This window comes from Miniopterus natalensis, chromosome 19 (genome assembly GCF_054644295.1).
Source record: "Miniopterus natalensis isolate mMinNat1 chromosome 19, mMinNat1.hap1, whole genome shotgun sequence".
In the NCBI taxonomy this organism is placed as follows: domain Eukaryota; kingdom Metazoa; phylum Chordata; class Mammalia; order Chiroptera; family Miniopteridae; genus Miniopterus; species Miniopterus natalensis.
The window spans coordinates 4,776,347-4,804,299 of record NC_142099.1 but is presented as its reverse complement, the minus strand read 5'-3'; the positions used below and the strand labels follow the sequence as shown (position 1 = coordinate 4,804,299).

The following is a 27,953-nucleotide window of genomic DNA, read 5'->3' as shown; positions in this document are numbered from 1 at the left end:
CTCGCCTTCCCGCCCCACCCGGAGCCGGCCGCTTCGGGCCCCGGCCGCCGGCCTCCCGCCGCGCTCTCCGCCGCCGCCGCCCCAGGTTCGCCCTCAGGTGAGTGACTCGCGGAGGCGGGGTCGGGCCGCGCCGCACACCTCGCGTTGCCATGGTCACTCGTCGCCACCTGTCACCACCTGCTGGGGCTCCGAGCCCGGCGACCCCCAAGGCGGCGCTCACTGCCGGGGCGAAGGGTCTTGGGGTGCTGACTGGGTGGGAAGGGGTAGCGGGCGAGGCCCCGGCGCCGCGGGACGGGGACCTGGGACCTGCGGGGCCGATGCGAGGCCGCCGCCCCTGGACCACACCTTTCCCTCGCTGCCTGCCCGGCTCCGGGGGCACGGCGACGGCCCGCGCCCTGGCTCCACCCGCCCCTGAGCCCTTAGCGACCGCGGGGGTCGCGCCCGCCTCGTCGCAGGCGAGAGGCGATGGGGGCAGACGGTGCGGGCTCTCCCTTCCTCGCCCCTCCGCCGAGCCCCGCAGAAGTGCACGCCTCGGCCGGGAGGAGGGGGCGAGGGGCAGGTCCGCGGGGTCGCGTTTGGCCGTTCCTCCGTCGGTAGTCAATGGGACCGGCCTTTGGGGGTCTGGGCTGGGGTCCAGGGAAGGGCGGCGACTGGGCTGGGAACGCGGGTGGAGCCTGGGCCGGGGGCGCCTGCCTAGGGGACGTGGGAGGTCGTAGAGCTCGCGGGGTTAAGCCGGTTCCCTGTATTGGGGAGAAAGAGATTGGGGCTGCAGCCCTGGGGCCAGGCCTGGGCCAGACGGGCCGGGGACGGGCAGGCAGCGGCGGCGTTTGACCAGCATCGGATTTTTTCTTCTCTGTACCCAGACTCGCAGTCACTAACCACCCATGGTGTCTGAGCCGAGCGTTTTTTTTTTTTTTTGGCAACTTGGTTCTCTGCATAATGAAAGGAGAAGTCTTTGTTCCACCCAGATTCATAGGTTGGGATCCTAACACTTAATTTCCCTCTCTTTGTTGTAGACTTCATAGAATACTTAGAGAAGTTCATGGCACAGAAAATAACATGTAGATTTTAATGCGCTAGAAATCTTTTTTCACAGTAAATCTAAGTAGTTTTTTTTTTTTTTGTCTCCAGCGTTGGCATGTGTTTGCATTGAAATTTTACTAGAAAGGAGAAATGCCTAAGGGCCCATTTTCCTTTATATGGTATATTCTCGAGGTCTCATTTAGAAAGAAGATGTAATGAACAATTTTACTTTAGGTTTTAGGGGGTAGATTTCTTCCACACAGGAAAGAAAAAATATTATGCAGTGGTGGAAAAGACAAGCAATTAAGCCATGACGGTATACTGTTAGGTTTAAAATAACACCTTGAAGTTAGATGCCATTATATATAATTTAAAATTTTTTTCAATTACAGTTGACATACAGCATTATATTAGTTTTAGGTGTACTAAATATGTAATTTTTTGTGAAAGGATTTTAAACTGTTTATCTCCCACCCTCCGACTTCCTGATTCTTTTCCCTGTTTCTCTCCTATTTTTTTAAAAGCCAATAATAGGGATGTTTCATAGAGAACAGGGGTACTGCCCTGTGTTCCTAGTTACATAATTGTGCTCAACCTCTCCCATTTGTGAAATGGAGTTTATAGTTACATACTGAACGGGCAGCATGTGATAGACTTGATATATGCTGCATTTTGAGAAACACTTCAAAATAACTATGAAAAGATGCATTTTCCCTTAGATCAGTAAGCTGAAAGTCAGATTGCTAGGATTTAAGTTTCCCTTTGCTGCTGATTACAATCTTGGAAGAGCTACTCACCCTTCTCTTGACTCTGATTTCTAGATCTGTAAAATGGGGATAATACCTGTTATTGTTTTAGTCTGGGAATAGGCTCTGAAGTTGAATAAAATTATGTATTTGAAAGCACTCTGGAAGAAATTTAAGGCATCTATTGATTACCTTTTAATAGAGTGGAGCATTTGCAAGGATAATTAAAATTTTCTGCTTGATCTATTTAGCATTTTCAGGTCCAAGACCTTATTTCTTAGATTGGCTTTAAAAAGCTCATGGGAACTATTAAGGTGCCTTTTTACTCCCCAGCAGAAGCTCTTTATTACTGTGGTGACATGGAGAAAAGGCTGTTTCCTCCCTATATGTGGTGATATGGAGAAAAGGCTGTTTCCTGTCTATATAAAGGGTTGCTTTTCTGCTTTCAGTAGGAGGTTCTCATATTTTGAAAATAAGGCTATGGCAAATAACTATGACTTGGGTTTCATTTGTTTTTAAATAATCCTTAGTGTCGGGTCATTGGTTCTTGATTTATAAAGAAATAGCTTACTTTGTCCTGTTTGACTTATGCTTTTCAAATAGTAGTATTTTCAAATAGGAGTTAGAGGTAAGCTGCTATGTGCCAAGGGCTAGATCTGTGGTCAGATAACAGGGCACACACTTATGGAGTTGCCATCAATTTCACTTGAAGACTTGGATAAAAATATATTGCTTTTTTTTTTTTTTAAGTAGCAGCATTATTGCCATAATATATATATATATTTTTATCCTCACCCAAGGACATGTTTAGAGAGAGGGAGGGAGAGGGAGAAACATAGAGTCATAGGTCGGTTGCCTTCCTTAGGTACCCCTACCAGAGATTGAACCCACAACCTTTCAATGCACAGGATGATGCCCAACCAACTGAGCCACTCTGGCCGTGCAAAATATATTGTTTTAATATTAAAACAAAAAGATAATACGGACAATGGAATGCTCACACTAATTTCTAAGGTAAAATTCAAAGACTTCAAAAAATTTTCATGCTTAAGGGCTCTGTGAAGATGTGTTCAGTTTCTTAGGCCCTTATGGAGAAAAATTTAAGACTTAGCTAATGAATGGTAAATCACTACATAGCACAGGAAATAAGTTGAATTCCAGTTTCTAAAACTTTGACTGACATTAGGCCTAAGAGTACTTGAATCCTAATTATGCCCTCTTGTTTTTACCCCAACAAATGTCACAGTGTTGTAGTGGAAAGGTCACAAGATTGTAGTCAGATAGACTCTTTTGACCCATTCTTGCTTCTGTACTTTTTGCTGTTTCCTTAGACAAGTACCTAATGTCTCTGAGCATTACTGTGATTATCTGTAAAACGGAATTATAAAATTGTAAGAATTACATAGGTAATATATAGGACTCTTTAGCACAGGGCCTGACATAGTAGATGCACAATAAACGTTAGTACCCTTTCCCTTCCCATTTCTGCTTCTTAGCCTATTAACAATCCTTCAACCTATTCTTACCAGGAAACCGCATTAGCCCTCTGAACTTCCATTGCATTTCATTTGTAATTCTTTTATGGTAGGTACTCTTTATAGTTTAGTTGTTCAGGTGTGTTCCGTGTATAGTGCCTACATCATGGGAAGTATTAGTTTCACTGTATGCGGTTGCTCACCAGACCACACCTGGTGTATTATGTTCAATTTGAGGTGTTTTAAGAGGAAGATTAACAAATGTTACGAAGAGAATGGCTGGAATGGTGGGGGACCTAAAACTATGTGAAAAATGGTTGAAGGAAGTAGAGGAATAAACATGATTATTGTCAGATTTAAGTATGTGAAAGTTTTTTTAACATAACAGACTTGTATTATGCTGACCCTGAAGACATAACTATATGAAAGTCTCAAGTAGATTTCAATTCAATATAAGAAAAAAAAACTTTTTTACTTGTGAAAAAAAGTTCTATATTATCTATTGTTATGTAACAAATTGTCCCCAAAATTAGTGGCTTAAAACAACAAATCTCACTGTTTCTGAGGTTCAGAAATCTGGGCACAGACCAGGTGGGTGCCTCTGATTACAAAAATCCTCTTAAATATATATTTTTTAAAGTTAAAAATTGTATTCATATAAGAAGGGTATGTATACACGTACAAGTAATGCATGAAAATATATTGGTTGTAAACTATTTATATATATATTACAGATAGTAAGAGTAAAACAAGTCTCCCTCAGCCCCTTTCCCTTCCTACTTCCCAGTCTTCCATCCAGTCCCATTCATTTCTTCAGAGGTAATCACTCTGAACAGTTTGATGTGTATCTCTCCACACCAGTCTGTAATTATTTATTTGGACACAGAGGTATCGTGCCCTCCCTTTTTAAAATACAGGGTGGGGGCCCTGGCTGGGTAGCTGAGTTGGTTAGAGCATCGTCCCATATGCTGAGGTTGCAGGTTAAATCCCGGGTCAAGGCACATACAAGAATCAACCAATGAATGTGTAAATAAGGGGAACAACAAATCGATGTTTCTTTCTCTTTTCTCTTTGGCTCTCCCTTCCTCTCTCTAAAAATCAGTTTTTAAAAACTATTTAATACAGGGTGGGGCAAAAGTAGCAACATCACATTTATAATTCCTGAAGGACCAGACATTTACATTAAATGACCTGGCAACAACATAAGTTTTTGGAGTGCTATTTTGTTCAAAGGAAAGCTAGCAAGTTTTCTTTTCTTTTCTCTTTTCTTTTCTTTTCTTTTCTTTTCTTTTCTTTTCTTTTCTTTTCTTTTCTTTTCTTTTCTTTTCTTTTCTTTTCTTTTCTCTTTTCTTTCCTTTTTTTCTTCTCTTCTCTTCTCTTCTCTTCTCTTCTCTTCTCTTCTCTTCTCTTCTCTTCTCTTCTCTTCTCTTCTCTTCTCTTCTCTTCTCTTCTTTCTCCTTTCTTTTCTTTTTTTCTTTTCTTTAAAAATATTTCTTTATTGATCTCAGAGAGAGGAAAGGAGAGGGAGAGAGAGATAGAAACATCAATGATGAGAGAGTCATTGATTGGCTACCTCCTGCACACCCCTGATTGGGGATTGAGCCTGCAACCCGGGCACGTGCTCCAACCAGGAATCGAACCCCGATCGCCTGGATCCTAGGTGGACGCTCAACTGCTGAGCCATGCCCAGTCGGGCTATTTTTCTTTTCTTAAAGGAAACAGTGCAGCAGTCCTGTGTTGTAGTGTGATAGTCTCTTCAGTGGCTTCACAGTATTTAATTTCCTTATCTCCATTTTTGCTTGCAGATTGGAATTGTAAAGCACCATAGTTCAGTATTGGGCATTCTGTAATAGTTGGAAAAATAAAGAAAGTGGTTTTTATTGTGTGGGATGGAGTTGGGGATTAATGGAGCCTTTCTTAAGCACTTTTTTCTTGACTATAAAATTTACAGTGGCTGTACCCCAATTTCTTTAACCTTATACTCCCTCCCCCCCAAGGTTTTGTATTGATTTTTAGAGAGCGAGGAAGGGAGAGAGAGAAACATCAGTGTGAGAGTGAAATATCTGTCAGCTGCCTCCTGTACTCCCTCAGCTGGGGATGGAGCCCTCAACCCAGGCATGTGCCCTGACAAGGAATCGAACTGGCAACCTTTTGGTGCTCTGGATGACATCCAACCAACTGAGCCACACTGGCCAGGGCAACCTTATACTCGTTAATGATTCTTAGCTTTGTGTGTTTTTCTTCCTTCCCAATGTGTATTATAAGTAAGTAAAGTAATCTCATTGCAAAGGAATATTTAAATCATATCTATTTATATTTGGTTAGAAAGCTACCACTGACATTTTTTTCATGAAACTTTTTCCATATCTATGTGTGGAAATGTACACAGAAGTCAGTATATTTCTATTGCCATTATTCTTTTTTTCTTATTGTTAACATTTTATATTTAATCCTAGATTTCTAAAAATAAATTTTATTTCTGGCCCCTTAATACATTCTTCTAATCTTGTTTCACTATGATGAGAATCAGTATGAGTCCACATAGAGACTCCATCTGAAATTTAGTGTCTGTGGATATTGTCATCTAAGTACTAAAACACTAACCACCTTCCAGCTGGTTTCCAGATGTGCTCATTATTAAAGAAAATTCTTGTTTCCTTACCTCACCTAGTCCAGGTACTGGATATAAATAAAGGTTTATTTCTTAAAGGAAAATGTTTTTATGATATTTTTAAAAGACAAATGTGTCATTTAGTATGGAAATACTGAAACATGCTGATTTTCCCCCCAGTCTGTTTTCTATTTTCAGTGGAATACACTGGATTTTTGGCCCTACATAAATTCTGAGTGGTGAGTCATTGTTCATGTACACCATGGGCTGGCAAATCTACCTAAGATGCTGTCAGAGCTCACTTTGCCTAAATACTAGTTAGATTGAAAAGCCAGAGCTCTTATTTTTTTGAATGGCTTTTAGAACAGTTGGAAATAAAATCTACTCTGTACTTTTTTTAGAGACATTTCTTCATTGATTTTTATATTTTAAGTTAATTTAACATTTTGTACTATACATCTCATTTTAAAAGATAATTTTAGTAGTTCCTAAACTAGTTAACTCTTACTGATTTATAGCCTCCCTGAGGAGGGGGAAGAAGCATTTATTATTGAATTCTTCTCTGAATGAGAAAAAATTCTAGCTTTGTAATGTTTAATAGCTTAATGAGATTAAAAATGCTTATGAACTAAATGTGATTTTAAAAACATGTCCAGTAGTCCCCCTTATCCACAGTTTCAATTACCTGCAGTCAACCACAGTCTGAAAATATTAAATGGAAATTTTTGAAATAAATCATTCATAAGTGTTAAATTGTGTGCTATTCTGAGTAGCATGATGAAATCTTGCACAGTCCCGCTGCATCCTCCCCAGACACAAATCATCCCTTTTCCAGCGTATCCACACTGTATGTGCTACTTGCTTGTTGGTCACTTAAAAGCTGTCCTGGTTATCAGACTGTCCCAGTATCACAGTGCTTGTGTTCAGGTAACCCTTATTTTACTTAATAATGGCCCCAGAGCACAAGAGTGGTGATGCTGGTAATTTGGATATGCCAGAGAAGCCATAACGTGCTTCCTTTAAGTGAAAAGGTATGTATGTATAGGAAAAAACAGTGTATATAGGGTTCAGTATTATCCATGGTTTCAGGCATCTCCTAGTGGTCTTGGAATGAATGTATCCCCCATGGATAAGGGGGGACTACTATATATATATATAGCATATCTAATTTCTAAATTATAAAGCTAGGATTTTGGAGCCTCTAAAAAAATGTTTCAGTAACACAGGGTGGTTAGAAAAGAATAATTCTGAGATACAGTCATCAAGCATACGCCTGTGTTTTATATTGTATACAGTAATAGTGAAGCTTGTAAGAATTAAAATTCTGGGTTGGGTGATTAAAATACCATACATTTCTATGGGGAATTTCACATTATGGAATTAAGACTTGTGTTAAAATTAATTTTTTAAAACCCTGATGAATTCTAGGTTAACTAGGATGTAAATGTAAACTTAATGTAAAATATGTATTTGTAAGAATGTATTTCTTCTCTTAGGTTTTATTGACTAGAAATGATGGCAACATTGAACTTGTAGTTGTGGATTTAAAATATGACTATTGCTATAAATTCATAGTAACTCCAGAGTTACTTCATATTTAGACTGAATGTTGAATAATATGAAGTGTATAAAATGTTGAATATCATTGTGTGTATTGGACAACATCAGAAAATTGTAATCTCAGTTCTGCGCTAAGTTGTATGGTTAGTACATGGTGATATAAATGAAGTGCCCCTTAAGAACTTAGAGATGGAGTGGGGGAATATGATTTTTTCTGAGAGTTTAATTAATAAAAGCCATTCCTTTCCTGGGAAAGAATTATCTGAAGATTTGGGGAATGCTAAAATTGCTAATTATTGTGCTCTAAGAGTAATCTTAGGGAGACACTTCTGAAATGTGGTTAGACTTTAGTGAGTGGAAATGTCATTCATTTTACTGTCTTTTGGATAAAGCCTATGAACAGGAGGGTGGTAAGCTCAGAAGACAGCAAAGGGAAATCCAAAGCGTGAGGAATTGGGCGGCTGGCTTGGTGGAAGAAAGATTTGGGATTTGACTGTTTCCTTAGGCAGGCATGTCTTTATTGTGGAGGTGGAGGTGTGAGATTAGCTTAGTTTGATATCACTAAATATTTGAGTTATATAATTATTTTCCTATGCACTGTGCCTTGTTTACCCTACCACCTTCTCTATGTAGGAGAGAAAAAGAATGCTCATCTGATGTGAGCATTCTAGTCTGCTAGACATTTGCACTTCTCATTATGAAGAAATAAATTGACAAAATAGTAAACATTGAAAAAATTAACCTTCTACATACATGTATGTGTTTATGTTTCTGTGAGCTTGGTTAACATTAGTTGGTCCTGTGAGAAAGGTATGTATACAGTTTGTTTCATCTGATGTCTGATGTTTCTTTGTAGCTAGTCCCTTTAGCATGGTAGTTGGTATTGCTCTGAGCCTTAACATTTGAAAATTGCAACAACTTTGACCATTTAACTTGTGTGATCTCATCTGTAAAATGGGAATGTTGACCTAATGATGTCCAGAATTCTTCCTAGTTCTGTATCTTTATGAATTCATGACCATGTGCTCAGTTGTGTCACTGCAGACTTACAGGTAAGAGTTAGAAGGGATTTTAGAGAATGGAAATAACATTGCTGTTTAGGTTGATAGTACCAATATGACTTGAAGTTGCACATTTTAACCAGCCTTGTTTTGTTTCACTCTAAAATACAGGGTACAACATATTACATGTTGCTGCTAGACTATAAGCTTCTTAAGGACAGGGCCAGTGTCTCCTGAGTACAGGACAGTGCCTGTCACAGAAAAAAGACCGTAAGCGCTTATGGAATGAGTATGAATACCTAGGGCAAGGTATTTATAGTATAGCCAAACATGGTTTGTTTATTAGTAACTTTTTAAAGTATTCTTTATTATAGTAAATTTTAAACGTGCAAGAGTAAAAAGAATAATATTGTCCCAGTCCATTTGGGCTGCTATGACAGAATACTGTAGACTAGTGGCTTATAAATAGCAGAAATTTATTGCTCACAGTTTGGGAGGCTAGAGGTCCAAGATCAGGGTGCTAGCTAGCCTGGTCAGGTTCTGATGAGGGCTGTCTTCCTGGTTGCTTACTGCTGTCTTCTCATTGTATCCTCATAAGGTGGAAGGATTGAGCTAACTTTCTGGGGTCTCTTTTATAAGGGCACTAATCCCAGTCATGAGAGCCCTGCCCTCAAGACCTAATCATCTCCTACAGGCCTCCAAAAACCATCACTTTGGGGGTTAGGATTTCAACATTTGAATTTTGGGAGACACAAACATTCAGACCATAGCAAGTGACCCTCCCTTACCCATTACCCTGCTTCAGTAGTCATGATTATTCTCGTTCCATCTTTATCTCCTCCCACTCCCCTCTTCTTGTATTATTTTCAAGCAAATCACAGACTTTTTATCAGTTAATCTATAATTATTCCAATGTGTATCTCTCAAAGATAAGGACTTAAAAAATTATAGTCATACCTTTATTACACTTTAAAGAATGACTTAGTTTTGATAAGTATTAAAATTGCACTTTAAAATATCTGTACTAAGTATTTCCAAACAGTAGTTTCCAGACAGTTAATAACACTTAGAAATAAAACAATAAGACTAATTTTTGTTTTGTTCTGTTCAATATTTAGGCTATCAACATGACGGCTGAAGAAACAGTGAATGTAAAAGAGGTTGAAATCATTAAGCTAATTTTAGACTTCTTGAATTCAAAGAAGCTTCACATTAGTATGTTGGCTCTTGAGAAGGAAAGTGGAGTCATAAATGGCCTGTTCTCAGATGATATGCTTTTCCTGAGGTATGAATTCATTAGTACTGTGAGGTTTGTAGCTCCTTTAAAGAAATGTTATGTATCAATAAGATGATATGTATAATACAGGTAGATTTTTATAGTCATGAAGAGGCTATGTAAGTATAATTTTTTAAAATGTTTGTCTTTATGTTAGAACATTTACAAAACAATGTTTCCTGTAGATTGTTTTCAGTAGTAAGATCTAGAGGCCTATTGAAAAAACAAGAGTTACAGCTACATTGTGGTTGTGGCATTGTCATAAAAAGTATTTGATTAAGGAAGCAGAGACTCCAGAAAGATAAAATACTTCTGAAATATCATTTTTCAGTCATAGAAATAAAACATACTCATTATATAAACATATTCATTATAGAAAATATAGAAAAATAAGGAAGAAAAATTACCCCACCACTCAGACACACTACTGATAATTTTCTGTGCATATTAAAAAAACAACAGCAACTATTTTGCATTTGTAGTTTAGTGTTCTGCTCTATCCATTAACATCATAAGGATTCTCTATGTGATTACAAATTTACACTTTAAAATTTTTCAATTTTTCTTAATTTCCTAATGGTTCCTTTATTTTTAGACAATTCAATTGTTTTCAGTTTTCTTTAAATAAATGCTCTACTGAGCATCTCTTTTCTGTATCTTGGATTAGAACAAGATTTTTGGAGATGGAATTGCAGAGCAAAGGGGAATTAATGTTTGCCAAAATGGAAAGCTAAATATATCCTAACTTGAATTGGACAGAAAAAGAAAAACCCAGATTTCTGGAGAGAAATGTATTTTGTGCTTTTGAGATAAAAATACCAAATATCCTTGACAAGGAGTACAGATTCTTGGACATGTGGCATTTTGTGACTTGGAAATCCTTAAGAAATGAAGTGTTCCTAATTCATGGAAAAGGAACTTTAAAAAAAAAGCTTTATTATAGTAGGGGAGTTTATTTAAACTCTGCACTGCCCTGTATTTGGTGCTATGGATGTTGTTGGGCCCTGGGAGCTTAGTCAGCGATATGGTCAGGAAGCAGTCCTGAGGCAGTATTCTTTGGCCCTGTCTTTCAGTTTAGCAGTGGCTCAAATAACCCCCCAAAACATGTTAGTTTGTGAAGTTTTGCTGGTCTGAGGGGAAATGCATGGAATTATAAAAGAGTAAGTTTTTCATTAAGCTAAATGTATTCTTAAAGGGCTGGCCTTTGAAATTGCTTCCTTCCTACATTTTTAGTTATTAAAATATCCCTTTATAAAATGATTATGATATATAGTGTGATTGCTTTTTATTAATATTCCTTTTTTGCAGAATCCAAAATTGGCAATCCTGTGTAGATCCTCCTGCCCATCCCTTCCTTTCTAAAGTTTACTTTCCTAAATATCCAAAAGGAGGAAAATTTCTGTTATAAAAGGAGAGCAGCAATAGGAATGCCTTGTAGCTTAGACGTTCCCATAGAACCTAAAGTAGGATGAAGCCTGATCTTACACTTTCCTGTTTTCATTCTCAGAGTGTAAACTTTAGTACTAAATGCCTCAAAGATGTAGGATTCACAGTTTAGAGCAGGATTTCTCAACCTCTGCACTATTAATATTTTGTGCAAGATAATTTTTTGTTGTGTGTGTGTTTGGGGTGAGGGCGTCCTGTGCATTGTAGGATATTTAGCAGCATCTCTGAAGTATACCCAGATGTCAGTAGCATCCCAGTTGTGACAGCCAAAAATGTCTCCAGACATTGCCAAATTGTCCCCAGTTGAGAAACACTGAGACAGGAACATACCTATACACTAACCCCTAAGTAATAGACAGTAGCTTTGAAACTGTAAGATGAATAGGGAAATAAAGGAATTTTTAGACTAGTCCATTGTTTTTACGTATGTGAAAAAATTCACACATATATAAGAATGAGGAGTGGTTACAGATTCACAAATTCTTCTTGTATAGCATATATTGTTACAAATAAATTGTGAAAAAATTATTTTATTATAGTGGTTGAGGAACCAAGTAAAAAGCTCAACTCATTACAGACTTCAGACTGAAGCTTTAATGCTATCTTGTCATCTATTCCACTTTTAGTGTAACCCAAATTTGATAAAGACATGGGTTTTTCCTTTATATAGGCAGCTAATCCTTGATGGTCAATGGGATGAAGTTCTTCAGTTCATTCAGCCTCTAGAATGTATGGAAAAATTTGACAAAAAAAGGTAAGATTTCACTTGAAGTTTTTAGTGTCTTATCATTGGTAGAAGTTTAGCAAAAGAAAACAATAAATAACAATTATATAAAATACCGTTAGTATTCCCATTGATGTGGAGCACTTCCAGAGGACAAGTTGCATGTACTTCTATTAGTTGAAAATCTGATATACAAACCTATTTAGTCAACGATGTCTACATACAGAAAATCACAAGGGTCATATCTGAAGCAGTTGTTTCTTCATAATAGTATGAAGATTTTATTTTATTTATTTTATTTTTAATTTTTAATCCTCACCTAAGGATATGTTTTTATTGATTTTAGAGAGAGAGGAAGGGAGAGAGAGAGAAACATTGATTGGCTGCATCCCATACATACACCAACTGACAAAACCTAGGTATGTGCCCTGACCAGGAATTGAACCTGCTGCAACCTCTTGGTGTACGGGATGATGCTCCAACCAACTGAGCCACCCAGCCATGAAGATTTAAGTATGAAGATTTTAAAGATGTTATTCCATTGTCTTTTGGGCTCCATTATTTCTGACAAACAGTAGCTGTATTTGTATCTTTATTCTGTTGTATGTAATGTTTCTTTTTTTTTTCTGGCGGCCTTCAAGATGTACTTTTTAATTAAAAAAATTTTTTTTATATGTCTTTTTTGACTTTAGAGAGAGGAAGGGAGAGGGAGAGAGACAGCAACATCAATGATGAGAATCATTGATCGGCTGCCTCCCGCACGCCCCCTGCTGGGGATCGAGCCTGCAACCAGGGCATGTGCCCTGATTGGGAATCAAATCTCCATCTCCTAGATCCTAGGCTGATGCTCAACGGCTGAGCCTCACCTGGCCAGGCATCATATTTTGATAAAACAAAAACATTTTAAATATAAAGGACTTTGATTTAATATTAGGTTATATTTGACATCTTCTATAAAAACTTGATATTTGTTTAGAATTAATTTTGGAAATAGAAATCCTTTCTTTGAGTATTAAATTGTGATTACTTGCTGCTGAAATTATTTTTATTATGGCTACAATCTAATAAGCTTCATAAAATATTTTAAGAATTTCCTGAAAGCAAAGGTACTTATAATAACTTACAAGTACATTTGATTTATGAGACATTGAAAAATTGATTTTTAAAAATGTTCTTTTTTTAAAGAAATAATTACTTCTTTAAGGCACACTTGGCTAGTTTTCCTTCAGGAACTTGAGTTCCATTTCCAGTCTTTGACATTGCTGTAACTCAGCTTTTTAATCATTTTAATGCTTCATACTTTATTTTTCGCAGGTTTCGTTATATTATCCTGAAGCAGAAGTTTTTAGAAGCTTTATGTGTTAACAATGCAATGTCTGCAGAAGATGAGCCCCAGCATGTAAGATTTTTATTCCTGAAGGTTTGCGCCCTAGTCTTGTTTCAGTCATAAGTATCTTATTCACTAAAACAAAAGATTAATATCATGAGTTTTTGAAGTTTTTTTGAGCTGGGATGGGGTAAGATCTGCTCTTTGGCAGTTGTAGTACTTTCCATCTGTAGTGAGTCTAAACTCATTCTGCGATTTAGGTAGTGAGGATAAATGAATGGCTGGCTGGTTGGAGAGAATGTGCTCCCTTTCCTGGTCAAGGTACTTTGGATAGCAGTAGATGTTTGACTTGGTGACTCTACATCAGTGCTTCTTTTCTTGACCTAGAAGTATTTCCTTTGATGCAGAAACGGTTTTTTGATAAGATGGTTGTCTTTATTACAATATAAATTCAATGATATTAAATTTTTTTGATTAGAGGATTACTTTTCAAGTTTTAATATTAGTATGGTTACATCTAAAACCAGTGAAACTTTTATTAAGTGCCCGTAAGTGTTCATTGAAATAAACCATAAAGAAATTACAGTGGGGACCTTCACATGTAATAGAGAAATGTTTGCTGGATAATGATGTTCAAAAGTGGAAAGAACACTGGGATATAAGTCAAAAGTCCGAATTTTTATTATCTTAGTCACTAACTAACTGAATTACTTTGGTTAAATCTGCATCCTAACTTTCCCCATATGTAAGATATAGAAACCGGAATACCTTAACTCTTAATCTTTTCATTTTGGTAGTGAAAAGCATTTTGGTTTCTGACTTGAAGGTTGTTAAATATCCTAAAAATTATATGAGTATTTTATGACACTTGAGGTTATGCTTTTGCAATTCAATAGTTTATGACAATATGTAAAGTATCTTTGTATTTGAATGAAACACTTTCATTGTTTTTGTATCTCACAGATCTCTTTATAGTAATAACTTATATTTTTCTTACAGCTGGAATTTACCATGCAAGAAGCTGTGCAATGTTTACATGCCCTAGAGGAGTACTGTCCTTCTAAAGATGATTATAGCAAGCTCTGTTTGCTTTTGACTTTGCCTCGTCTGACCAATCATGCCGAATTTAAGGACTGGAATCCCAGCACTGCACGAGTTCACTGTTTTGAAGAGGCTTGTGTCATGGTTGCAGAATTCATCCCTGCTGATAGGAAACTAAGTGAGGCTGGTTTTAAAGCAAGTAACAATCGTTTGTTTCAGCTTGTAATGAAGGGCCTACTTTATGAATGCTGCGTAGAATTTTGTCAGAGTAAAGCAACCGGAGAAGAAATCACAGAAAGTGAAGTACTTCTTGGCATCGACCTCTTATGTGGCAATGGTTGTGACGATTTGGATCTGAGTTTATTGTCGTGGCTTCAGAATCTCCCATCTTCTGTCTTCTCTTGTGCTTTTGAACAGAAAATGCTTAATATTCATGTTGACAAACTCCTGAAACCCACAAAAGCTGCATACGCTGACCTTTTGACTCCTCTTATCAGCAAACTTTCTCCCTATCCATCATCTCCAATGAGGAGGCCTCAATCGGCTGATGCCTATATGACCCGCTCTCTGAATCCTGCTCTGGATGGCCTCACTTGTGGGCTGACCAGTCACGATAAGAGAATCTCAGACCTTGGGAACAAAACTTCTCCAATGTCACACTCCTTTGCTAACTTCCATTATCCAGGGGTACAAAACCTCAGTAGAAGTCTCATGCTTGAGAATACAGAGTGTCACAGTATTTATGAAGAATCCCCTGAACGGTAAGATTTTGCTCATCAAAACTTGGGAAATCTCCACAAGTGTGAGATAATCTAATTGTTGTGTATGGGTGTGGGTGCATGTGTTTTCTTTTTAATTTTTTAAAATTGATTTAAGCGAGAGAGAGAGAGAGAGAGAAACATTGACTTGTTTTTCCCCTTATTTATACATTCATTGGTTGATTCTTGTATGTGCCCTGACTGGGCATCATGACATGCTATAGGAGAGCTGCTGTGCTGTGGATAAAGTATAAAAATTTACTTAGGAAAACTTTTACCTTGTTTTAAAAAACAGTTGAGGTGTAAGTAAAAGCTCAGTTAGGTCAATTATGTTAAAGATGCCATATGAAGAGACTCCTACTGTGGTGATACATGTTTGAAGTCAGTATTCATTTAAAAACATTTGAGTGTCTACTGCGTGCGAGCACCAGGCTACATCCCAGGATACAGTGATTAAGTTACTATGTTGAACAAGGAGATAAACAGTAAAGGAAGTTCTATAAAGGAGTGTGTGGTAGTTTGGAGGATATCTTTTCACTTGAACAGAAAACTCAAAACAAAAAGGAAGAAAAATCTGTTGAAATATGTAAGCTTTTGCTATTCATGGTCTCAAAATTAAATATCCCCAGCTCCTCCCCCCAAAAAACAATCCTTAGGCATGGGCCAGCATTGGATTGGGAGTCTGAAGACCTTGACTCAAGTCCTAGCTTTATTTACTAGCTGTGCAATTTTAGGAAAATCACTTGTTTTTTAATCTGTTTCCCCATTTGTGAAATGGGAGTCCTAACCTATTTCACAGGTTATTGTGAAAGTTAAATGAGATAATACATATGGAAGTATTGTATAAATTTCAAAATTAAATCAAATGTTACTTTATGAAGGTTATTTGATTCTATCTCTGTACAGTTAATAACTTACAAATTCTATTTTACCATATGGTCATTACCAGTTTAAAGCCTAGTAGCTAAAAACTCTTCCCAGGTCTGTCTTCTTCCTTCTCTGGGTATATGTGTGTATGCTTAGGTACTTATGAGTACAAAGCTCCTAACTAGTGATGTCTTTGTGAAAATGATTATCCAGCTCTGCTTTCCTGAACCATAGACCTATATTTTGATATGTCTGGCATATCAAATGTTAAATGATAATTGGTTTAAATTAAAATTTCTCCAACTAAAATATATTTTTCTTCATTCCCACCTCTTTCTTGTTTTCTTGCACCTTTCTGGAAGAAGTGATACACCTGTTGAGACACAGCAGCCTATCAACAGTGAAATCCAGGGCCAGAGTTCAGTTTCAGAAAAAGAGCCTGCAAATGGAGCGCAGAGCCCAGGACCAGCTAAGCAGGAGAAAAATGAGGTAGCACTACAGCCGGTGCCTCTCAGAGCTGCTGTCTCTGTGAGGAGTCAGTTGAATTAATTAACAATCTAAAATACCACAGTTGACATTAATCTTACATATTTCAGGACTCAAGTGATTGAACTCACGTTAAACTTGGATAGCTTGTATTTTTAAGATACATGCTTTGTATTTTACTACTTAGATTTAATGAATAAGAAATTACAACATCTATAGTATAGAATAATACTTTTATTTAAGCTTTTAGAGTTCCAGAGTATTTTTCTGTGGTGTTTTGGAAATTGTGAAATAGGGTGTAAAATTTATCTCATATGCCACTTAGAAAAAGGGTGAGTAGTAGGTAGTTTTAATAAGTTGAATAAATTGTTTTGTTTGTTTTCAACTGAACATTAAGAGTGAAGTAGAAAAATTACTATTAAAAATACAAATGCATATTTGTACCAAACAACAGAACCCCAGCATATATGAAGCAAACACTGACAGGGTTGAAGGGAGAAATAGACAGTTATGCAGTAATATTTGGAGACTTTAATACCTCACTTACAATAATGGATAAAATGCCTAAACAAAAGATTGGTAAGGATATAGTGGACTTAAATAACAGTATAAACCATTTAGACCAGCAAACATCTATAAGACACTGCAACAATAGCAGAATACACATTCTTCTTAAGTGCACATGCAGTGTTCTTCAGGATAAACCATATGTTAGGACACAAAACAAAGCTCAGTAAATTTAAAAAGATTGAAATCATGCAAAGTATTTTCTCCGAACACAATGGAATGAAGCTAGAAATTAGTAACAGAAGGAAAATTCACAAATTTTTCAAAATGAAATAATTCTTAACCAGTGGGTCAACGAGGAAATCACAAGGGAAATTAGAAAATCCTCAGAGACTAATGAAAATGAAAACACATTAAAACATACAATATTGCCAATATTGGAATTCACTAAATATTTAAGTCTGTGAGTTTGAGTGCTATACAGTTCCTTTAGAGGAGTGCAGTAGGAGTGTTGAGACTGCTACATTGAACACCCATTTATTCCATTTGAAACTTGAACTAAAGTATTGTTTTTGAGGGAAATGTTGTTTCTCTCTAGAGTAACTTATTAAACCATTTACATGCTTAAATTAAGTGTGTTGGACAAGGTTATCGTGTTTATTATATATTAATGCAATCCCTCAGTAAGTATTTTTTTCAAGTAATGTAGGTAGAGTCTTACTAGTCTTTATTCATATTCCCTAACCATGTCCCCCCTGTGACCACTATAATTTGTATTTTTATCTTGGGTTAGTCAGGGATACAGGATGACTATTAATTTTGGTCAGTCTCTTGCTGTGGAAAAAAAGCAAATTAACTAATCTACTTGACTATTAAGACTTATGGATGCTTTGCTATTTTCAAAGAACAATATATTAAGTATTTTCTAATTGTTAAATATAGCTATTTGTATATTTTGTTCAGCATTTATAGAAGTTACTGTTGAGTAGGGACATTTTCAGTCATAGTCTGCTCAAATATATTTTTCTAATATTTTTAAGCTTCGAGATTCAACAGAACAATTTCAAGAGTATTATAGGCAGAGGTTACGCTATCAACAGCACTTAGAACAGAAGGAGCAACAGCGACAAATATACCAGCAGATGCTGCTTGAAGGAGGTGTGAATCAGGAGGATGGTCCTGACCAGCAGCAGAATCTCACTGAACAGTTCCTGAATAGGTTGGTCTTTCAGTCATTTTTTAAATATAAGGAGTTATTTAAAAGCTATTAGAAACATGCAATAAGTGCTACTTTCCTTGTAGGGTTTGAAATTTTAAGGCTTTTTAAGTGTTTCAAGTAATGTGGAGTTACATATTTTCAGTCACAGCATTTTTATGATAAAAGGTGCTTTTAAAAAGTCAGTGATGTCCATTATGCCTATCCCCTTTATAGTGGTATACTGTAGAAAAATGTGGGTCTTCTTTCAGTATCTTGATGTCTTAAGCTGAAGATGGTAATTTTTCAGTACTATACTTGCCAGAGATTATATATTATATGTGCATGTATTTATTTACCTTCTCAAACTTTTAATCTTCTACAGTATATGTTAGGAATGTGATTTAATTTATAATTAAATATACTTATGTTTTTTATTTTATAGGTCCATTCAAAAGCTTGGTGAATTAAATATTGGAATGGATAGCCTTGGTAGTGAGGTATCCACACTCAACCAGCAATGTAATGGGAGCAAAGGCAATGGATCTAATAATTCCTCTATCATTAGTTTTTCTACACCACCCCAAGATTCTAGTCAGAGATTAGCACATGATGCTTCAAATATTTATACAAGCACTCCTCGTAATCCAGGATCAACAAATCACATACCTTTTCCTGAGGAACCCCCTTCTTGTGGAAACCAAATGTAAGTGCTTTACTTTGTAATACCTGGAAATATTAACATCCTACTAATGAATAGAAATATAGAAATTCAAACTTCTCTTTGGAGCCTTATGAATAAAAATTTTTGGAGCTCATTTAGCTGCCCAATTTTTCTAATCTACTTTCACTTACTTCTATTCTCTTCTACTAACTTATCTCTTAATAGTCTGTATTCCCCTATTTTTCTTTTTGCTTTCTTATCACACCAAGACAGTTCAATTTTTTTGTAAGCCATCTTACTCAGAGATGATACAGTTTTAGGCTTTATCTTTTCTCTGACTTTTCTTTTTTTTCCATTGGTACCTTTCAACAAATAATCTGATTCACAGACTTCCAGGGCACAAGAAGGTGTTTTACAATATGGTGGAATGATTGCTGCAAGACAGTCTTAGTAGCTCTTGCCCTTATAGCAATTGAAGACTTCTTGCATATCTATGTTTTCACTGGTTAGGGAGAATTTTTTGTTTTGCTGCCATAAGTAAACAAGTGTTACTTTATGCAATGGGAAAAGTTAAGGAAAATTTTCTCCATCTATTCTTAACATTAAAAACCTTTGAGAGTGGTTCATTTGAAAATGCATAACTTGCTTTTGTACCTCTCTGCCTGTTGAGCTCACAAAGAAGTGATTAAGTGGAAACATTGTTTTATGGTGGGACCCTCAATTGTCGGTTTCTGGTAGTCATTCCTCTTGGGCCAGATAATTTTCATAAAGAGCAATTCAGGGTCCTGCCTGGGGTAGGATTTAGTCATAACAACCAGGATTCTGGAACTAAGCAGGGCAAGGTACTTGACATTTCACAATAAAATTTGTGGACTTTGACTTAATCTCCTTTCCAGAATGGCTTCTCACTCCCTCCTTACGACTGTGCTTGGTGTCAGTGAGTCCCGAGAGAGTAACTTTAGGGACAGTGAGGGTCATTTGCCAAAAAAATAAATATTAGAGATTGAATGGACAAATTTCTGTTTTGATGTTCAGAGTAAACTTTATTTGAATTTCTGCTCACACAGCTCATCAGAAAATGTGGTCATTAAGCCACCTCTTGGAGATTCTTCAGGGAATCTGTCAAGATCAAGAGAGGAAGAGGTAATACTTTGGGGAATGAGGTTTCATTGTTTTTACATATACGTACTTGGAAAGTTTGCTAAGGAATTCTTAATTCAAAGAATGGACCATTATTAGAAATAATCATTATTGTTAATGCTGGGATTTATCTCAAGGTAGTTGGGCCTTCACTAGGCTAATTGAAGAGGTTGCCTCAGAAAACACATTTGAGAATACTCATATTAATGGCCCAGTAGTGAGCTGAGGCTATGTACTACTCTCTGAACCCTATGGTTAATTTATTCAGGTATTATTTGTATTGCCCTGGGGCTTCTCATCAATGCATGTTTTTTTGCTTTGGAACCAGACATCCTTCCCTAACCAGTATACAGCTTCACTCTATCTTATTTTCTGTAGTTCACGTTTTAACCCCATAGACAAAGTTATTTCCCTCCCTTTTTGTCTTATCTACCCATGCTATTTGTTTGGCAAACAGTCACATTTCTTGTATATGGATTAATAGAAAATGTAGCATTTCTGGTCAAATAAATTTATATGAATAATATCTCATTCAATTACATAAGACATAGTAAGTGAAGGAAAACTTGAATTTCTATAAGCTCTCTGAGCTTAGTTTAGCACTGAGTAGCAAAAAATGGAAAAGTTGGGATAATTTGGTTTTGCCACTTAAAAGAATATATGATTGTAGATAGTGAACATAAAGTGAATGCTGTATAGTTCAAATGAATTGAAAATGGGATAAATATGAATTCTTTCAAATTCGTTTTTTTCATAGGATGACTTTCATTTTTATTCTTTCTATAGGATGACAAATCAAAAAAGCAGTTTGTTTGCATTAATACCCTGGAAGACACACAGGCCGTTAGAGCAGTGGCTTTTCATCCAGGTGGTAGTCTGTATGCTGTTGGTTCAAATTCAAAAACTCTGAGAGTATGTGCCTATCCAGAGGTCATTGACCCCAGGTAAGGATAGATGGTTGTACTGCCTGCCATTCTTGCTTCAGTTTTTAATTTAGCTGTATTGGTCCCTTTTTCAGGACTGTCACTCAGTAGTATTAATTTTTATTTCCTTTCCTTTTATTGTTTTTAATTTTTATTTTTAATGCTTAGGAAATATACATAAGAATCATTGATTAAAATGTTTTCGATTAGGCCATTGTTTATTTAACTCTACTTTTACTTATTTCCATGGCTTTTGTATTTTGTATTTTTAACCTTAAAGATATTTATATTCCAATTAAATTACATAAGATGAAGAGAAAGTAATGCTAGTTATAGACTTTGAGAAAATAAATTTCTTATAATATTAGCTTCAAAGAAATACTAGGTCCAACTATATGAAATTGCTGATAGTTAACCATTTGAGCTACAAAAATTCCATTTTTACTTAGTCTAACTCTGATATTATTCTCTTGTTTCAGCAGGTTATGGGATTTGAACATAAAGCATGTGTCTCTAAAGACATGTGTCACTAAAATGGGAATCTGACCTAAATGGGAATCTCGCCTTCTTTATTTTTTAATCCTTTCCTTGTCTTCCATCAGCTCCGAGTAGTTGCTCATATTATATATTTAGTAAATGCTTCTTGAACTTTTTGAGTTTAGAAGCTTTCTTAGCCCTTCTTTAAGTTATTTTGTGTTTCTGAGTTAAAGTCCATGAAAACTATGTGAAATGAAGACTTTTAAAAAACATATCCTGTTTTCTATGTGTTCTGAAATGAGATTAATATAATAATGGTTTATAGTTTTACTTTTGGATTTTAAATATGCTTTATTTCTTCTAAGATTTTGAAAATTGTTATTAACATGTTGTCAACATGTTGTCAGATACTCTTTTTGCTCCCCACTCCTCAAGAACAACCATAATATAGAACTTCATTAACTTTAGCAAGCAAGAAATATCTTTCTTTTTTTCTTTTTTTTTTTTTTTTAGTGCACATGATATCCCTAAGCAGCCAGTGGTACGTTTTAAAAGGAATAAACATCATAAAGGATCCATTTACTGTGTGGCCTGGAGTCCTTGTGGACAGTTATTAGCAACAGGATCAAACGACAAATATGTCAAAGTGCTGCCCTTCAATGCGGAGACATGTAATGCAACAGGTAGGGCCCAAGGATGGAAGCAGTAGCTCACCAGTATATTGTTATTTTTTCCCCATGTTGTAGCTCTCATGTATCTTTGTGTTGTCCTTAATAAAATCTAAGAATACAGCCTTAAGAATTTTTTTTACATTCTAATTACTTAGTTGTATTCGTTAGACATTATTTTCTTTTTTTTAGTAAGTTCTTATAGGTGGGAAAATTATTGGTATCAGAAAAATAACTTTTAAATAGCTACCAGAATTGTATTAATGTACATTTTCTAGAGAGTATCTGTCTTTTCTTTCATTTTCTTTGGGATAAAAGACAAGAAAGATAACTCTCCATATAGCTGTTTTAGAGATAATGACTGAACCAGTATTGGTTGGGTTGGTGTTTTTTTTAAAAGATTTTTAAAATTTAGAGATATTTAAAAATTTAGATATTTAGAGAGAGAAGAAGGGAGAGAGAGAGAGAAACATCATGTGAGAGTGAAACATTGATCGGCTGCCTCTTGCATGCTCCCTACTGGGGATCAAGCATGAAATCCAGGCATGTGCCCTGACAGAGAATCTAAATGACAACCTTTTGGTGCACAGGACACACTCAACCAACGGAGCCACACTGGCAGACCAATATTTGGATTTCGTGAAGTTCTTTGCTCAGTAAAGTGAAATTGGTTATAGTGTCAATCCCTACTTGCAAATATAAACCATACCACTATGCTGTTATTCTTGGTCAGCTTTGAGGCAGTTTAGCAATCTCAAATGATCACATCACAGTAAGTTGAGCAGCACCTTTTTGTTTTAATTCTTACTGCTGTTTCAGGACCGGATCTGGAATTTAGTATGCATGATGGGACAATTAGAGACTTGGCATTTATGGAAGGCCCAGAAAGTGGTGGAGCTATTTTGATAAGTGCTGGCGCAGGGGATTGTAACATTTACACAACCGATTGTCAAAGAGGACAGGGCCTGCATGCTCTGAGTGGACATACCGGTATGTGATATCAGTATCAGACGCTACTTTTCTTTTGTTCAACCCATGCTTTCCCGCTGTCCCCCTTCCCCCTGCATTTCATTAATGGGGTATATTTCATCAAAATGGATTTCTTCAAGACAAGACATTTTTCTTTCAGAAAGTTAAATTGTGAACTTTAGATAACACAGTAATGATAGCTAACATTTCCCTGTGTGTTAAGTCCTTTACTTATACACATAATTCCTTCACAACAACCTTACAAAGTGGGAAGTTTTATCCCCATTTTGTACATGAAAAGGCAAATGACTTCCCCAGTATCTTACAGCTAAATGTGGCAGAACTGAAATACGACCCCAGGTCTGTCTCTTCCAAAGCTGGTGATCTAACCCCACAGCCTTGTGCTTCTTCCTCTGTGGAAAATTTGCCATAATTTCAAATACAATTATATGTATATATATTTAAAGAGAGAGAGAGGAAGGGAGAGAGAAACATCGACTTGTTGCTCCATTTATTTATGCATTCATTGGTTGAATCCTGCATGTGCCCTGACCAGGGATCAAACCCGCAACCTTGGTGCATTGGGACGATGTTCTAACCAATTGAGTGAGCTACCCAGCCAGGTCCCAAATGAAAATATTTTTTCAGTACTAATTATAATGTCCTAAAATATTGAATAACCAAAAGCATTAAGTTTATTCCATATGTTGTTGTGCATTTTACTGAATTTTAATATTTATAGCCAAAATATATGTATGTGGAAAACCTCTACCACATTGTATATTTGATTAAGCAGACCATCACATGCCCAATAATAAGGAGCATTTAGCTCTGAATATGTTATAGAAAAGCACTGTTCCACAGTAATAACTGAGCGTGTGATCTTTCATAGGACATATTTTAGCACTTTATACCTGGAGTGGCTGGATGATTGCATCTGGTTCCCAAGATAAGACTGTTAGATTCTGGGATCTTCGAGTACCAAGCTGTGTCCGTGTTGTTGGCACAACATTCCATGGAACTGGTGGGTTTTTCTGGAATTTATATGAATTTCTATGAGAAAGAAACTATAAATTGCACTTGCATACTTCCTGTCCTCTGCAATATATACGTTAAAAAAGTTAATAGGAACAATAGTAAAATAATACTTGGTATTTTATGGATTACTTTAAATTCTTTCAAAATGCTTTCATCTGTTACTTTATTTGTAAAAATAATATTCATCTTAGGAAACCGAGGCCCAGAGAGATTAAGTATCATGCCTTAATTATCCTGTTAGCAGGGCAATTTTAGAACTCAGAACTTGGTGTTAGCAATTATATATTTTGTTTTATTTGCTTAGTTTTTATATACTTATCTTTATCTCTAAACTCTGTGCTCATTGTTTAAATTATGGTCAGTTCTTTTTCTCTCATTTCAGAGACTTCAGTTTTTTTGGTCGTCTTCTCTCTTGCAACATTAACGTTTTCTCTACCTTATCTCTCCTTCTTCACTTCTCTACCATTATATACACAACAGTTTTATAGAATTGTCAATGCCCCAAAGTTCCTCTGTTGACCTCCTAATTTTCCTCCCAGCTCTGACCCTAATTTTTTGCTCCCGCTATCCAGGCAGTGCAGTGGCATCTGTAGCTGTAGATCCCAGTGGTCGTCTCTTAGCCACAGGGCAAGAAGATTCTAGCTGCATGTTGTATGACATAAGAGGAGGAAGGATGGTACAAAGTTACCACCCTCATTCCAGCGATGTTCGCTCTGTTCGATTCTCTCCTGGAGCTCACTACTTGCTAACAGGATCCTACGATATGAAAATAAAGGTGACAGACCTACAAGGTGATGCAAGTGGACCTCTTTCCTTTTTTCAGTCTTTCCTATCTGGGATCTTTCCTTTTTGTTAATCTGGTGGGATTGACTATAAAACATTTTCAAATTTTATTTTTATAGTATTTACTGAGCAAACTACTGGTATTATATTGAAATGAATTATAGCAAATTATTAAATAAATTGAATGAATAGTCTTATTAAATGGTTTTAAAAACATTTAAAATAATCAACATTTATTACACTAAATCATTACAGTTCAATGATGGTGGATATTAAAATATGTATTTATGTACTCCTTGTTTCTACTTTGAAAAACTTAGTGTGTAATTTGTGGAATTATATTTTTAGTATATAGTTTTATTGTTAAACATGTATTAAGCAAATCTGTGTACCAACTAGGACAGACAGGCAGGTAGCTTCCTCCTTGATGGAGCTCACATTTTAGACATCAGTAAAAAGTAACCCAAATAAATGATGTAATTTTGGGTATTGGCAAGTGCTATTAAAAAATTAGCAAGGTAGGAGAAAGAGACTAGGGAAGTAGGGAACGCTAGTTTCAGTAGGATAGAGTAGATCTCTCCAGGGAAGTGCCATTTGCACAGAGACCTAAATGATGAGAAGGAACAGCCACACCAGGAACAAAGAGAAGACCACATCGAGTGTAAAGGTGCAGAGGCAGGGACAAATTTGGCGTGTTTATGACACTGCAAGAAGCCAGTGTGGCTGGGGAACCAAAGGAGAGAGAAGAATAGATAAGGCAGGTTTTATAGGCATTTAAAAAACATAATGGGAATCCTGTGGAAGCCTTAAAACAGGGAGTGATATGATCTGAGTTACATTTTTAAAAAATATCTTTATCAATTTTAGAGAGAGAAACATCAATGATGAGAGAGTTGTCATTGATCGGCTGCCTCCCGCACGCCCCCTACTGGGGATCCAGCTCACAACCCGGGCATGTGCCCTGACTGGGAATCAAACCTTGATCTCCCGGATCCTAGGTTGATGCTCAACTGCTGAGCCATGCCTGGCTGGGCAGTCTGAGTTACATTTTTTAAAAGATAATTTTAGTCCTATAAGGAGAATGGATTATAAGTATAAATATCAGTGAGGAGCCTATTGGAACGATTTAGGTGAGAAATGATGGTGGCTTGGACTAGGGTGGACTATGGTGGAGGTGGTAAGAAGTGACAATTTGGGATGTACTTTAATTTTTTTGGATTAAGTTTAGGGGGTGAGGGAAAAAGGAATCAATGCTGATTCCTAGGTTTTTGGCACGAGCAACCAGTTGGTACCATTGAGACTGGGTCAAGACAGGTGGGGCAGAAACAGGTTTAGGCAAGAAAATCAAGACTGTTTTAAACAAGTTAAGTTTAAGATGACTGTCAGGCAACCAGGTGAGATGTTGAATAGCTATTTGGATACTAGCCTGGAGCTCAGGTGAGAAGTCAAGGTTGGAGGTGAAATAGATGTGAATCATAGGTATATTAATGGTCATGGTACCATGATACTAGATGAAATTTCCTAGGAAGTGAGGGATAAAGGTAACAGGAAACCTGAAGGCTGACTCCTGAGATTTACCAAACTTTAAAGTAAGGAAGAGGAAGGAAACCTGTGGAGGAAACCAAGATGTAGTAACACTGAAGTCAGGGAGAACTCAACTTGAGTTTCAAGGAGCGAGTGGCAGCTGTGTCACTATGTGCATGTTACCAAATACTACTGACAATTCAGTAATTTATCTCTCTTTAAATCTTTCAATTAATACAATGTATTGTATTAATATCGTTTAGGATTTTTATACTGTAATATCTTAAAGTAACAGGAAGTCTGTGAAATCTATATATATACTTATTTTGTATTATAAATCAATATGTCTTCTCTTTTTTAATTTAGGAGACCTCACTAAACAGCTTCCCATCATGGTGGTGGGGGAGCACAAGGATAAAGTGATTCAGTGCAGATGGCACACCCAAGATCTGTCCTTCCTGTCGTCCTCTGCAGACAGAACTGTAACCCTCTGGACTTACCGTGGATAGAGTACACCCAGTGTCAGTTGAGGCAATGAAAGCACGAGGACTTAAGACTACTGAGTTGTGACAATTCCAAATTTGAAGAACATAGACTGACCAGGAAAGTGGCTTAGCATGAGGAGGCCCCTTTGACCTTGTACCCCTTTGGTAGGAGCTGTTGGGCGTGTTATTCTGCAGTGCTTTCGGTCTTCCACGTGCGCTCGTGCTGCTGTGACCTGCTGTGTGTCGTCTTGTTGCCAAAGTCTGCGGAAGAGCTCTTATGTTGTCAGTGTGCACTCCAGTCAAGGTGGACGATGTGTTTACGGTTTAGTATTAAAGCATTCCTTGGTCTTTGCCGAAATAACAGTTTTATATACACATTGAAATTGAACTGTACTTTAAGCATATTATTACACGTAATGCAACCAAGTTCTACACAGATTAAACATAGGTGTTCAGAAGTTACTTTTGCTTTTCTCACGATCCCATGATACCGTATCACTTGTCAGCTAGAGGTCAGAATTTTATGTCTCTTGAAAGTTACATGGTTGTTTTCACTGAGGATCATTCTTGAGTTTAAAGATAGATAGGAAACTGCTTCTTAGATCATTATGTGGTATAGGCCTTTTCTTTTTTCTTGACCCAGGGATATAATTACTATTTTGTCACATTATTTTGTTTCAGGCTTAAAAGGTAAATGTGTTTGCTTCAGAAACTTGTTAATTTCAACTTTTTGAATGCAACAAGATACCTCCCTTCCAAACTGTACTGTAGGAGCAGAGCAGCAGTGGATGTGATGCAACACTAGGCGGTACAGTCAATTTACTGGCTAGCATTTTTCCTTTAAAAATGAAAACTTTGCCATAGACTATAGCATGGCTTGAAATGCTATGTCTGCATGATAACTTAAAAATGGAAATTTAAAACTTTGCACTCCAAAAGCTTATTTGGATTTTTTTTCTTGCACTGTTTTATGTAATGCAGAATAATGATTTTATTTCTACGGCAATGTAGATCCTAACACTTAAGTATCTTTATTTTCATATTGTACAGTAATTTTACTTTAAATTATTAAATAGGCTATTTTATTTATTTCAAATGCAGTTGAGTTGGTTCTAATTATTGAACTGTCTGTGCACTGTATGTAGCAAGCATTTTTAAACTATTGTATACAAGTGGAAAGGGTATTAGAAGTGTAACTGTGCTATTATTTCAATAAAGACCTCTTGACACCTAAAACTA

General features: G+C 36.6%; 1 protein-coding gene across 5 annotated transcripts; it reads left to right on the top strand.

Moving 5' to 3' along the window:
- Positions 1 to 32: 32 nt before the first annotated feature.
- On the top strand, positions 33 to 27,953 carry WDR47 (WD repeat domain 47). Of its 5 annotated transcripts, none has more exons than XM_087827983.1 (15): positions 33 to 97; positions 9,535 to 9,701; positions 11,809 to 11,892; positions 13,177 to 13,282; positions 14,189 to 14,991; positions 16,218 to 16,344; positions 17,889 to 18,067; positions 18,489 to 18,749; positions 19,775 to 19,850; positions 20,634 to 20,791; positions 21,761 to 21,930; positions 22,735 to 22,905; positions 23,777 to 23,908; positions 24,495 to 24,713; positions 26,596 to 27,953. In XM_087827983.1, the coding sequence occupies exons 2-15, from the start codon at positions 9,544 to 9,546 to the stop codon at positions 26,736 to 26,738; spliced, it is 2,787 nt and encodes a 928-aa protein (XP_087684109.1). In that variant the 5' UTR covers positions 33 to 97; positions 9,535 to 9,543; the 3' UTR covers positions 26,739 to 27,953. The 5 variants fall into 5 exon arrangements, with proteins under 5 accessions (XP_087684109.1, XP_016073662.1, XP_016073665.1 ...); XM_016218176.2 differs by lacking the exon at positions 33 to 97 and adding an exon at positions 6,831 to 8,686; XM_016218179.2 differs by lacking the exon at positions 33 to 97 and having other exon boundaries at positions 8,703 to 9,701; positions 13,177 to 13,261; positions 16,221 to 16,344.